Raw genomic sequence first — 14,351 nt, 5'->3', positions numbered from 1 at the left:
GTGTGTGTGTGTGTGTGTGTGTGTGTGTGTGTGTGTGTGTGTGTGTGTGTGTGTGTTTCAGTGTTTGTGTGTGTGTGTGTGTGTGTGTGTGTTGGGGGTCGCATCTAAATGAACAGGTATGCTCAGTGACAACACACACACAGTGCCTCTCCCATCCAGCCCACACACACACTGTGGTATTTCATTGCACTGCGTACACACACACACACACACACATACTCACAAAAAACAAAAGCCACCCAGTGTCTCAGTTTGCCAGAAAAACACAAGCTGTGGGATGCCAAGGCAGCTGCATTTAACAGTGGCCATTAAATGTTATTAATCCAACAGCGCAAACATCTTTACAGAGTCAGCAGAGAGCACAAACAAATGCTTGCACATGTTGCTTTAACACTTTGCTCACAAGAAAAAGTAGCTAATGAGTTTAGACTCGGGTTCTTTCGGAGGGTTAAAATGACAACATGGTTAGGAAGCAATTTACACGAGAAAAGGACATAATAGAGTGAAAGCAGGTATCTACGCCTGCAGGACTGAACATCTTTGTGTGTGTGTGTGTGCGTGTGTGTCTGCGTGTGTGTGTGTGTGTGTGTACGCTGGCTACAAGCCTACCACAGCCTGTACCACTAGCCTCCCTTCTCCAGAACCTCCCTAAAATCCTCCCTGGGCCTCTAGCAATCAAATCTCCACTGTAAGCTGGAGACAGAACAGAGCAGAGATAGACGGGAGAGTAAAACATGGGAGCGAAAAAGGACCGCGAGAAAGAAGTGGAACAGAAAAAATAGTGGGGGGGGGGAAGCCTCTTTCCTCCTCCTCCTCCTCCTTCTTCTTTACCTCTCACACACACACAAGCCACGCAGAGTTCAACGTATGCATTAAGAGATGTAACAAGTTCTCCTCACCTCACTTGTGAAATCACCGTAACTTGTTGGAAAGCCATTTTCTTTGCACACAACAGCTTCAGTAATTTACCACCACATCGAAAATGTACAATACTAACGCACACACACACACGGACATGCTGAACAGTACATGTCGGACTAGCGGGGGGGGGGGGAGACGGCGTCAACTGTGAGCCCTGAACAAAATTACCATAATTATCTATAACCATAAATAAGCCTGATGATGATGATGATGGTTTTAACAATAATAATAGCAATCCACTCTGAGTGCTTTTTCAAATAACAGTGACAGCATTAGCCACATCGCCAACAGGGGGGAAAAAAAAAGAAAGAAAAATGAAAGGCTCGGTGCCTTGAGAGCTCTTCTTCTTCGCTGCCACTGCTGATGGGGCAAATTGGCAGGCAAGAGCAAGCAGACAGGGGTCCTTAAGACGGATGTAAAAATAGTAGGCCGCCGATTTGCCCGTTGCGCTGGCGCGGCTCCAAGGAAAACAAAATAACAGGAGTCGAGAAATAACAGGAAAAGGGAGAAGCCGCGGTGAAAGTATGCCCGAGTTCCTGTCACTTAGCGCAGGTCACACCTAATGTCACCTTCCTCTGCAGGACGCAGGACGAGGTGGGGGGGGTTGGGGGCTCAACAACAATGTCTCTGCCATATGGTCACGTCTTAAAATACCACCGAACCTCTCTCGTTCCTCTCACTCGCTTTTTGCTTAAGTCAATTTGGTGTGATGATCCTCTCTGCCGGTGGCAAATCTCCGGGTCACCAAAAGCCAAAAAACGGGCCCCTCCCAGCTCTCAACGCCCCCATGACCCCGCGGTGCTGCCACCTCACACACACACACACACACACACACACACACACACACACACACACACACAATTACACGTCAAGCCTTTCATAACTGCCTGGACCTTGGTGACAGCTGCTGCATTCCTGCCGTGTCAGAGTGTGCGAATGTGTGTGTGTGTGTGTGTATGATTTGCTGCCCTGGCCCTGTGCTTATGTCCCCCTCATTAGCCAGTGGTGGGGTGGTGACATCCTGAGCGACCGGCCCTTCAAACACACACTTCCTCTTCACACCGGCGACTTCTCCCCTCTGCAGGAAACTAGCCCGAAGACAAATAACTCACACGCCTGTTTTTTGAGAAGAAATAACGCAGGAAAGGAAAGAAGGACAAACGCGGCGAAAAGAGCCATCAGCATTAGAAAAGCTAAAATGTATCAAATGAATCCTCACACACAAATAATGCAGACTTTTTTTTTTTTTCTTTAAATGTTATACCATTGGACATGCATTCCTTTCTCGGTGCAGCGAGGGTCTAATCGCATCTGACACACGTGCATCGGTTCTCCAAACTCGGCTGCCACAGTGAACCCAGCATTTATTTAAGAGAAAAGGCTAAATAAACCTTTTGGTCCCACAACACAACAGCCTAAAATACCACGTGAATCTCCTTATTTCCTACGTGTTGAGATATCTCTCCAGATTGCCAGTGTGATATTGATTATTTTGTCGAGGGAAAAAAAAAAAAAAAAAAGCCTTTCGTATAATAACAGTAAACACAGATCTACAAGAGGGAAGAGATATTGTATTTTCTTTCCTTTTACATACGCATGCCCACACAGGACTAAAAGAAGTCCATGGGAAAGACTCAGCTATAGTAGATTTCACCACTCAGCCCTCTGATAAGAGCGGAGCAGATGGCTTTGCATTTCTATCGTTCCTCAACACACACGCACACACAAAACGCACAGTGCGCTGCCCTGCCAGACATACGATAAAGAGAGCCTTTTGACTTCCATCATGGTGTTTCTACGTTCTGTATCCTCCCCATTATTCAAGCATTCACCATGGCGGTGAGGCAGCCATCTCCTCAGGAAAAACAGGAAACAGCTGACATGGACCCCGTGAGTGATGCTCACATGATGCTTATTGATTGCTGGTTGCCCCGGGTCGCGCACACAAGCGTCAGGGTCGGTGCTTAACCATAGCGCTGGTCCTGCAGGGCACGGCTGCAGAGGTTACTGTATGACCCGGGACACACATGATCATGGCTATGTGAGGAGTGGAATTTATTTATTTATTTATTTATCTGTTTGGTTTTTTTTGAAAGACCGCACATGTAACATGAAGACGAGAGTAAGATTAGATTTTTCTTTTTCCCTCTTTCTTTAGAGAGGAGACTAAAGGTGTCTGCACGAGGAGACGTATTGACGGATTTTTCCTCAGCAGTCTCCGCAAAAGCAAAAAAAAATAAAAAATATGCCGGAAATAAAATTATGGACATTGATTTTGTCCACTTAAATGCGTACTGTGGATGCGTACTGTAGACGAAATGGTGGGGGGGGGGAGAAATTAAATGGCATAACAGGCAAACAAATTATTTTAATGCATCATCAGATTTCAATAAAAATGAAAGGACGTGTTGGTGAAAAACAGATTTAAGAAAGCCAGTAAAAATGTTGCGGACGTCATATCTCCCTGGTTGGTGCCTGGGTAAATATAGTGGGGACCACAGCATGAATGGGACCTTGTGCATCCTCCCACTCCTTCAAACTAGATGGCTTCTTAATAGTGCTCACACACACACACACACACACACACACACACACACACACATACAGTAAATATACAAGCAGCTGCAGCCACCTTCCCACTCAGTCCGACTCTCCCATTTCTGTGCTCTCTCCTGCAGAAATAATGCTGCCTTCAGGAAACACTCACAACATCATTGTTGCATATGCACAAAGACTGGGGAGCGATGCTCGCCGACCGAATGCCACAGTGGCCCTTTTTTCTCGGCGCCTCGCTCGTGTTATCTGGCACCCCTCCGAACTGGCCGGTGGCGCTGCAATAATTGCATTAAAGAGCGCAAGTACGAGAAAGAAAAAAAAAACACCCGCGACTTTCACAGCTCGAGACAGGTGCTGTCGGTGTGGGATCTGTTCTGGTGGAGGAGAAGCTTTTAAACCTTTCTCCAATCAGGTGCAGGACGAAAGCAGCCCGTCACGTTGCCTCACTGAAGAAACATTACGCCCCTTTCTGACACTTGTGTCCTGTGTATTATTATAAGTGGTAATCTTGTAAACGCGTTGAACGAAACAAGTGTTCCCTCTGTTACACGGGGTTCGATCTCAAGAGCCCTTCCTTAAAAGACAGTAGCTGCAGAATGAAGCGATCTGCATGGTGGAGGAGGAGGTAGGAGTTTTTAGGTGGGGGTGATAATTCGAGAAGAAGAGAGAAAAAAGGAGGGGTTTAGGTGTGGGGACGAAGGAGAGGGAGCTAAAGCGAGTGAGAAGAAGAAGAAGAAGCAGTGAGCGACCGAGACGTAGTAGAAGAAGAAAAAGAAAAAGTAGTAATGGGGGAAGTGGTGCGTGTCTTTTCTGCAAATCTCCTCTTTCACCTCTGCTCTCCTCCAGCTCTCCAGCCAAGGCCAGCCAAGAGACACTTCACCTCGCACCCACACACACATGGAGCCAGAGCCAACACGCAGAAACACACACACACACACGCTCAAAAGAGAGAGGACACACACCCACAAAACTGTACGCGCTCTCCCTCTCTTCCTCACGCATACACACACACACACACTCACACAACTGGCATATGAGTATTTAACCACCCACTCAGAAAAATAAATGGCAAAAGCACAGACACAAACGCCTCGACGCACACACGCGAGCAAACTTCAGCGTCGGAACACTCGCGCGCACACACACACACACACACGCCTGATACCAGATACATGAACATATAGGCATCCATATGCTCAGTGTGCAACGACCCATCAAAGACAGACATGGAAATAATAACAGTTGAGTGTAACGACACACACACACACACACACACACACACGTTCACCGACTGTAGATAATTCCACACATATGCATCAAATCACTGCCTCCCAGTTCCACACACTGGTAAGAAGCAGTGCATGTGCACCACATATGCAACATGTACCCCGCTGTGTCAAACAACGTGTGCACACACACACACAGGCACGTACACACACGCACCACTCCAAGTGTATCAGTGTGTTAATGGGCAGATTAGCGCGTCCTGTGATCTGCACCGAGGAGGATAATATCAACCTCATTTCTTCAGTCAGACAAAACAAAGCAGAGCATGTTATTCCACAAATACGTCTGTCATCGTGTCCTGAGAGCTCGCAGCATTCACTCTCACCAAAAAGGTTCAACACACACAGGCAGGGCTGCGAGGGCTGCTCTGCATCAACGACACGACTGGAATAAAGGGAAAGTCGACCATGACTGTCGTATTGGTCCAAACAAAAAATGATCACACACGAGACAAGACACGGAAACACAAGAAAATATTGAAGAAAGATGGAAATGAAAGTCAAACTTTAGAAATTTAGAGCAGATACGAAGGAATGTTTTACATATTAAAAAAAAAACAACAAAAAAAACAAGCTAACATATTTGTGTGTTCGATGCCAAAACGTCTGCACGCCGTTTAAGAATTTGTATCCAGATCAGACATTTTGAAAACGACCACCAGTTGTCAGTTTTTCTTTCTTATTGAGGTGGAGGGAGAAAAATATATATATAAAAACACATAAATATTGATTTTATTACAATCCCTCTCTGCTTTTTAGTTTAGTTTTCATAGAATTTTTCAGGATTTAAGAAGAAACGTGCAAATGCATGATTTTTTAGGAAAAAGAAAATGCTAAAAGACAATTTTAAAAAGGAGCATGACGAATTTAGGTAATGCAAAAACTAAAAAAAATAAATGTTTATATTATTATAGTTATGTTATTATTATAATGTGAAATTCTGCATGCATTTCTATTGTACATGAGTCTACTTGTGCATGACAGAGCCTTTGTGTTGAGGTGTGCACGCAGGAGTCTGGGTGTGAGGTGCAGCAGGCAGCACTGAGAGCAGACAGGAGCTGTAATGCCACTGTACCTCTTCCAGGTCTCGGCCCATAGTCGACCTGTCGCACTTGGAAGGAAGCCGCGTTACAGCACCCTTGCAAAAAGAAAAAGGAAGAAGGGCTATTTTAGAAGATTTAGGTTGAAGACATGCACTGATTTATTTATTTATTTTCCTTTTCTTTTCCTCCACCTCCGAGGTCTGCCTGTAAGCCTGGGTGGCAGCAACAGATCCTCAGGTGGAGGTTAAAGCACTTTCCTTTTCTTTTCTTTTTACGAGCTTCTCTAACCATGACTTGTTCCCAACATTCCTCCGACTTGAAGCGGAGGGGAAAATATAAAGAAAGGGGGGGGGGAGAAAAGAAAAGAAAGCAGACGCGGCCTACGGCTGCTGTATTGTGGGGGAATTATCCCTGATGAACCAATTAGGCTCGGAGTATCACTTAACTGCGGGTTGTTTTTTTTTTTGTTTTTTTTAAACTTTGCGAGGGGTCGATATTCACAGCCACGCATGTACAGCAGCGGGTCAATTAAGGCTCCAAATATTATCGCTCCGTTAATGCCTGGGAAATAATTCCTCTCCTAATTAATCTTTGCATTTGTTTTTGTTTTTGTTTATTTCATTCATAAAAAAATAAATATGAAAGTTCCCTCTTACAGTGTTTTGTATATAAAACAATAAATTGTGCACCGATTCCTGAACATTAGGCAGCTGAGAGAAAAAAAACAAAACAAAAAAAAAAACAGGCAGTATTTATCGAATCCATTCCATTGATTTCATTTAAATTGCATGCTGCTCGTGTTGTTTCCTGTTGACACTCGCGTGGATTATGAAGGGCTGCAAAATAACAAATAACACATAAATTAAAAAATAAAAAAAAAAGGAGGAAGAAAAAGAAGTTCCCTCACAGATTAAAAGCCTATTAAGGGGCCTGTTGCGAAAAGGTGTGAATTATTCGCTCGCAGTCGTGCTTTCATCGCCCCTGTTGTTAATTTCGTTTGTTCAAAGAGAGAGAGAGAAAAAAAAACGGCAATAATAATAAAAAAAAAAAGAATAACACGATTGCCTGTGGATGCGTTATCAATATGCAATCCTAACACCGCAAACTTAATAAAACATGAGTGGAAATGATTTTATTCACCTTTATTTTTCATCTGTTCCTCATATTTCTGCATCTGTAGCTGAATACATATATATATAAATTTATTTCTTTTGGTGTTTCACTGTCTTGCAAACGTCGAAGGTGAATATGGAAATGTAATTCATAATTACAGGCGAAGTATAAAATACATGGGTGCGATGTCTTGAATGCAGGAGTCAATGAAAAAAGGGGAAATCGATCCATTCCGAGGCTGACATTCGTTTTTTTAAAGTTGAGCTGATTTTAGTTTGAGTCGTTTTCCTTCACGCTGGAGGAGGCAGGTGCTGCTTTTATTTATATGAAGTGTCTTGTGCTATAAAAACACCGTGAGGGGGAGAAACGACGAGATCTCCTGGTTCGTAATTCGAGAATTTAAAAAAAAAAAATAAAAAAAATGCTTCCTCTCGTCGCTCACCGCAGATGATCAGACACCTGCTCAAAAACAACCACTTCATTTACACCATCTCGATCTGGGGGACAGATAAATCCCTACATTCGTATTAAAACCATATTGTTCTCCTTGTGTTGGTGCTTCACGACGAGCGTTAAAGGTTTTTACTTAATGTTTTTTTATTATTATTATTTATTTTTTTTGTTCACTTGGTGATGCCCTGCACCTCACCACAGCCGCATCTGTCCTAAACGCACTGCGCAGAGCTGTTTCGCGTCTCCATCGATCAGATGGAAACATAATTTGGCCTAACAACGATAAAATACCGCATCCCTAGTGTCACCCAGTTGATCTTTAAGGGAGAAGGGGGAAGATTTATTCTTTTTTTTTTTTTTTGAAACACAAGCCCAGAACGCATTTCTCCCCTCCAACACCCCAGGGTGCGCCAGCTTCGGCAAACACAAAGTCATTATCGGTTAGATTCCAAGAAGGCGAGTCTGTCAAGGAACAGGCTTCCTTCGGAGAATTTATGTCATGCCTACTAAACATGGGAAGATGTCTTCTAAGTGGTGCGAGGAAGGCTAAATAACAGCGAGTCCCATAGCTGATTATATTGGAACAACGGTGCGCATTTGTAAAAAGGACTGGGGATGCAAACGTGGGGTCCCAGCAGATGCTGAGCGCAGGGGCCCATCCACCTGCTTCATACCGGGGCGCGCTCTCCTTACTCTCTCTCTCTCTCTCTCTCTCTCTCTCTCTCTCTCTCTCTCTCTCTCTCTCTCTCTCTCTCCCTGCTCACGTATCAATAGTCTGTGTGGTCGTGTCTACAGGGAAATTGAAGGACGGGGGCTTGTGGCCGGGGGGAAATGTTGAATCAAGGATGCGATTCGGTCAGAAAATGTAGGTAAAGTTTAGGCTGAGTGAAAAGCAGAAGAGTGCGTAAATGTTCCCAAAAGTGACATCAGGGTGCGTTTTTAGTTTCACCCAAACGATTTGGAAGCTCTGGGATTATAACCCCCCACCCACAAAAACCTGAACTCCCCGGGCTATAAATGCACGTCAAGGTGACAGAATAAGTTTCCCATCATTTTCCAGCGGAGGAGCCGCGGCGGAGCTGTTGCGCAAGAGCCGCCGTGGCCTGAGCGCGTAACAGCATGTGCATGGTACGGAGAGCGTGCAGGTCCCGCAATGATTAACTGCAACCTAACAACCATCCTCTATCTTTACTTGTCTCCCCCTCACACACACATACACACACGCACACACACGCGCGCGCGCGCGCGCACACACACACACACACACAACTCGCCTCCTCTTCTCCTCCTTACCTGACATTTATCCGACGAAACCACACAAAAAAATATATAACCCTCAAGTTCTAACTTTTTTTTTTTCTTTTTTTTTCTTAAAGAAAAAGCTGCGAAACAAAAGAGAAATTTGGTGTAACATCCGCGATAAGAGACGAGACATGTCTGGAGGAAATCTGGTCTTTCCTCACCGGTGCGGGCTGTCCGTTATCATCAGGACTTTTTTTTTTTTTTCCAGGCGAGTCCGCGCTCGATCGCGGCTCCTCTGCTGCTCTGTAGCCGCGCGAGGGGCTTCCTGCCTCGGCCACATGAAGTCAATTAGCCGGTCCCAGAGGGGTGCCCCTTCCCGAGTCTTTATCGGCACTGAGGTTACCAAAACACTGCTATTGCTTTGCTTTTAAACTCCACACCGCCTCACAGACCAATTACGGACACTTAAGCATGTATGTAACGAATCCGGACAAGGGATAATCCATCAAACGGTGAAATAAAACGAACTATCTGGAGTCCTGCAGATTTTGCATTAAAAATGTGTCTTTTTAAGAAAACGTTATATTTTTTTTTTGTAATTTTTACAGTGCAGAAAATAGCAGAATTTGTCAAATTGCAAAGGAACACACACACACACACACACACACACACACACACACACAGGAGGACTGAAAACACAGTCAGGCACGGTGTGTGTGTGTAAAACATCAACAAAACAAACATCACAATCTGATACACTCCAAAAGTGATTGAAAAGTGGCAAAAAAAGAGAGTATCCTTATATCCTTATTTTGAAATGTCATAAAACACAACACTGCCCACAACCACCCCCCACCCCCTGACTGACATACACACACCTACTGACACACATACATGCTCTGTTTTTTTTGTTTGTTTTTTCACACACAGACCAAGAGGTTGTAAGAATCACAACAGTCAACGTCTGAACAAACACCGAGAGAGGAGAAGAATAAAAGTTTGCTCCTGGAGCTGATAATGTGGCGAGAAGGGGCGAAGCAGGAGAGAGGGAGATGGGAGATGGAGAGGGTGAGGTGGGGGGGTGAGGCTGAGCTGACGTACCTGCTGGGACATTCTGTAGAGGAGGTTGCTGTCAGTGCTCTGCTGCTGCCATGTCCCCATGAAGCCCGGCTGCTCAGCACTAGGCGGTCTGGTGCTGAACTGCATGGAGCTTTCGCCTGCTCCCTCAGCGCTGCTGCTAACGATGCTAACGCCACCCAGACCACTTCTGCCGCTGCCGCTGGTGCCGCCGCTACTGTGGTTACTGGAGGGGATGCTCGTGCAAACGCCAACGGTGCCGGTGGGTCCGTTAGCCTTGGCTGGGGGCGGCCTGGGCGGCTCCGGGTCTGTGCTGGGCTCTTGTGGGACTGTGTCGCACTCACTGCCTCTCACATCCAACTCTGCCTCCTTGGACTTTAGACAGAGAGAGGGAGAGACAGAGAGGGAGGGCAGCAGGGATGTGGGAGTGTGAAGGAGGAGAGAAGGAAGAAAAAAAAAAAGTCAGTGAAGGTGGGTTCTTTTGGGGTCTTGTTGGATTCCCCCCCCCTTCGTCTCGTGCGGGTCTCAAGCAGGAGGATAACAGTCAGAGGGGAGTTGAGGGAGTAGATGTGTGTGAGGTTTCTTGGCAGCTCTGGTGGCGGAGGAGTGTGTGTGTGCGTGCACGTGTGTGTGTGGAGTTAATTCTCCAGAAGAGAGAGAAAAGAGCGCTTGCAGTGAATTTCCTCGGGGGCCTCGTCTTGGACAGGGCAAGATGAGGAGAGCACTGGAAGTGGGGAAGGATGGGGAGAAGGATGGAGGTGAGGAGGGGGCTGACGAGAAGGTGAGCGAGGATGGAGTAAAAAGGGGGGAAAAAGAGGGGGGGTTGTGGGAATTAGCGAGGAGGGGTGCGTGATGTTGCCCGTGGCCTCAGTTTTTTCGCTTTAATCCATCTGTCAGTCATTTTGTACTTGGTACACAGACTCGACACAAACCACGCTCGCACGCAAACACACGCAAAGAAACGCACGTTCACCTGCATGCACACACACGGATATGACGGGCTCTGACATGAAAGGAGAAATTCCCCCCCCAAAAAAAAAGTGGGAAAGAAAAAGTTCACTCGGCACACTCAAGACTGAACACATGCTGCACGCAGACAGGATGAAAACAGTGCGCGTAATTCAGCGCACTCTGTGTAATTCATATTTCTTTTCTTGTGTAATAAAGAAGTCTTAAAGAAGAAACATAACAATAAAACACGCGCTCAACTAGATTGTTCACCCAAAAACCAGCAAACAGGCGACCGAATATGAAACGTAAAGAAACACTTTCACAGAAAATCTGAACATCCATGCAAGCAAATTCAGTTTTTCAAAAATGTAAAAAAAAAAAAAAAAACTGTACAAAAGAAAGAAGAAGTAAAGAAATAAAAATTTACTAAATGCAAAGTAAAAGTCCTGTAAAATAAAAAAAAAAAAAAAAAAAAAAAAAACCTCCACGTAAAGAAAAACAGTTGAGCCAATAAAATGCACGAATGTCTCTTACCATCAATTCTGTGCCTGTCCCAGCAAAGTGAAGATGAGGTGTGGGAGTGAGCCACCAGCTATCCAGCTCTCCCTGCCTCCCGCTCCTCTCTCTCTCTCTCTTTCTCTCTCTCTCTCTCCTTTTCTCTCTCTCTCTCTCTCTCGCTCTCTCTCTCTGTGATTGTGTCCCTCTCTCGATGTCCGTGCCGCGCCGCCTGTCCTCTCTCTTTTGCTCTCTCTCTCTCTCTCTCTCTCTCTCTCTGACTCCTCTGTACTCCGCTGCAGCCGCTGAGGAACTGAGCTGAGCGCCTGAGCCTCCGCGTGTGTGTGTGTGCGTGTGATAGAGTGAGAGCATGTGAGAGCGAGTGAAAGTGAGAGAGAGAGACGGTGGCTCTCCCTGAGTGTCTGAGTGTCTGAGTGTGTGTGTGTGTGTGTGTGTGTGTGTCTGTGTGTGTGAGTGCGTGTCGGCCGGCCGGTGCAGGCTCAACTGAGTCAACTGTGCCGCTCCACTCTGAGATGTTCAATGACATCGCGCTGCACGCTCTCTCTCTCACACACACACACACACACACACACACACACACACACACCCCTCCTCTGCTAGGGGGAGGAAGGTGGGGGCAAGCGCTATCACAGAGCAGGAGAAGAGGTGGGAGGCGTTTGTCCCCCTGCCTTATTACCATTTGCGCTGCGAGTGGCCGGCACGTCTCAGAGCAACTTAGTTCCCCTGAGGGACCATCCCGCCACACACACACACACACAAATGCACACACACACACACGGTGCTCAGCAGAAGAGCTCAGTTTTAGCTTTAAAAAAGAAAAAAAACGTTGCAGATTGTTATGAAGTATTTGTTTCTTTGTTTTGAGAGATTGAAAAGGCAGGATTGTATTCAATCAGAAGCCTCTTTGATCACAGCTGAAAGTGGTTTCTATTTCTGATTTGTAGGCCAGCGATAAAACCCCCCCGAAAAAAAACCCAAAAAACAAAACAAACAAACAAAAAAAAAACCAAGCAAAAATAAACAGAAAAATATCAATAGACTTGTTATATCTCTGAAAAATCTGGTGCCTTTGTTTGATTTTCACCCACTCTAATGAAAGACTAATGGAACGCAGGCAATCTGCCACCAGCGTGCGCTCATGAACACACACGCTCGCGAGCACACACACACACACACAGGAAACCCCCCCTCCACCACCACACTACCACCACCACCGCCCGCCCACCCACCCGCGGAGGCTCTCAGATTTTAATTAAGAAAAAAATGAGGAAGAGGTTCCATTTTAGCCAAATTGGTCCCCACAGCAGCAAAGGTAAGGGAATAAAATGAGGGATGGAGGAGTAAAGGGAGGCAGACACAGAGAAAAAGACACACAGGAGGATAAGACAGAAAAAGAAGAGGAGGGAGATCTATGCTTCCTTTGACACAGCATAGGACACATCTCAAACAATGAAGACCCCCACCACCACCACCACCACCCCCTTCCCCAACTCCTCCTCCTCCCATTTCCCTTTACATCGCCCATCTCCTCTTCTCCACCCTGTCTTTTTTTCACCCCGCCGTCATTAGAGAAATGACAGACCAGGTGCCTCGGTCGGCAGCGAAAGGGAGATGTCACTGTGATCTTTCCGCCCGCCGAGGAACAAAAGAGGAAGGGACCTAGAGAGAGAGAGAGAGAGAGAGAACTTCTCTCCTCGGCTACATTAAATGGCTTCTGGTGTATAAAGTCACTCCAAATTTTGTGGCAAATTGCTGTAGACAGGTACTTGGTCGCTCTGTTAAAAGCCTTTTGTGCGGTGTACTAATGGCCGTATACTGTTAACCTTTCCCGAGATTATCACACCGGTCGTTACTGTTATGTACAAGGGATTTCTGCTGGCGGAGAGAAAAAAGTGTGCAGTGTGCGTCTCGCCACTTTGAAAAATGTGCAATTGTGTCTTTTGTCTGAGCCCAATTTACATCTTCACTGCTTTCCCTCCGTCCCTGCCTACATCTTAATCCTTTTTTGCTTTTGTCTCCGCTGATGTTTTTCTCCACTCCTCTGGATCTTTTCTTTTACTACACCCTTTCTACCCTTTTCTCCATTTGTCTTTGCGTAGTGGCCCCGCGCCTTGTCAGAAGCCACGAGCAGCCCTGTCATAAAAAAAAAAAAAAATTAAAAAAAAAAAAAAAAGGCGTAATGTGTCACCTCCTGTCCGCGCGCCGCCCGCTCCGCTCTTAACAACTTATTGAAAAGGTAATGCACGAGGCTTCGGCTAATTATATTAAGTGACAATTTAGCGGCCGAGGTTCCTTTTTGCTCTGCGGCTCGCGCTCCTCTCCCTCTCTCGCTCGCCCGCTCGCTCCCTCTCCCCCTGTAAATGTGCAAGTCTGTGGGTTTGTCGAGTGGCACTCAGTGTTTCAAGTCAAGCTGGTGGCTCAGCTTCTGACCTGGCTGGTTAATGGCTGTTATTTGTGGGAGGGAGGAGTGGACTCTGCCAATATTGCTCACTCTCTGCACCCCCCCCCCCCCCCGGCCCTGCTGATGGTAATGGCCGTGATGACAGAGGAAACGAAGAGGAGACGCGGGAGTGAAAATACGGAGATGGAGACATTTTAGGAGGGGAAACGGGGAGGAAGAAGGAAATGGAAAAGATGAAGAAAAAAATGCTGGGAAGCGGGATGGGGTAGAAGAAGGCAGGCGGGAGATCCTCGGGCTCCTTTATTAAAACTATTATTGTGCAGGACTCGAGAATTCCCCCCGGGGCAGGGGTCCATGTCGAAGCCCATATAATTAACTAGAGGCTCAGCTACGGATCAATTACCAGACAAGCAAGTGATAGCCGAATCAATGGAAGATCATCAGGCTCGTTATCAGTGTTGCAACTCATTAGAGGAAAAGTGAGGTAGAGAAAGAGGGAAAGAGAAAAGGGGATGGGGGGGGCGGTGAGGTGGGATGGGTTGGTGGCGGCGTGTTAACCCAGAGGCCGATGGGTGTGTGTCGGCTACTGGGGTGTGATGGGTTGCAGTCCTTTTCTCAGCTGCCGCTGACCGGTGACAGGGGGGAGCCCTGTATGACAGAGTGCAGCCGGCTCTGTAGCAACAGTCACTGAGGCTTGTACTGATCGATACGAGTGTGTGCGTGAGGTTAAGGCTCTGCCACAGCATCCTCGCTCCCCAGCCACTCACAAGCTCAGTCTGGGGCGCAAACCCA

General features: G+C 46.4%; 1 protein-coding gene across 5 annotated transcripts in view; it reads right to left on the bottom strand.

The window, feature by feature from the left end:
• The window catches only part of bnc2 (basonuclin 2), a 161,436-nt gene that overhangs the window by 81,891 nt on the left and 65,194 nt on the right, over window positions 1-14,351 (bottom strand). For 2 of the 5 annotated variants that reach the window (XM_037117063.1, XM_037117147.1), the window contains exons 1-3: window positions 11,177-14,009; window positions 9,716-10,066; window positions 5,839-5,901 (exon numbers count right to left, since the gene is read on the bottom strand). In XM_037117063.1, coding sequence (XP_036972958.1) covers window positions 5,839-5,901; window positions 9,716-10,066; window positions 11,177-11,509 — 747 coding nt within the window. In that variant the 5' untranslated portion in view covers window positions 11,510-14,009. Of the gene's footprint in view, window positions 1-5,838; window positions 5,902-9,715; window positions 10,067-11,176; window positions 14,010-14,351 lie in introns of those variants that run through there. The other 3 variants (XM_037116835.1, XM_037116991.1, XM_037116921.1) reach the window with 3 other exon arrangements.

The sequence above is a fragment of the Acanthopagrus latus genome, chromosome 1 (assembly GCF_904848185.1).
Source record: "Acanthopagrus latus isolate v.2019 chromosome 1, fAcaLat1.1, whole genome shotgun sequence".
NCBI classification, from domain to species: domain Eukaryota; kingdom Metazoa; phylum Chordata; class Actinopteri; order Spariformes; family Sparidae; genus Acanthopagrus; species Acanthopagrus latus.
Note: the sequence above shows the minus strand (reverse complement) of the source record. Positions and strands in the feature narration are given on the sequence as shown.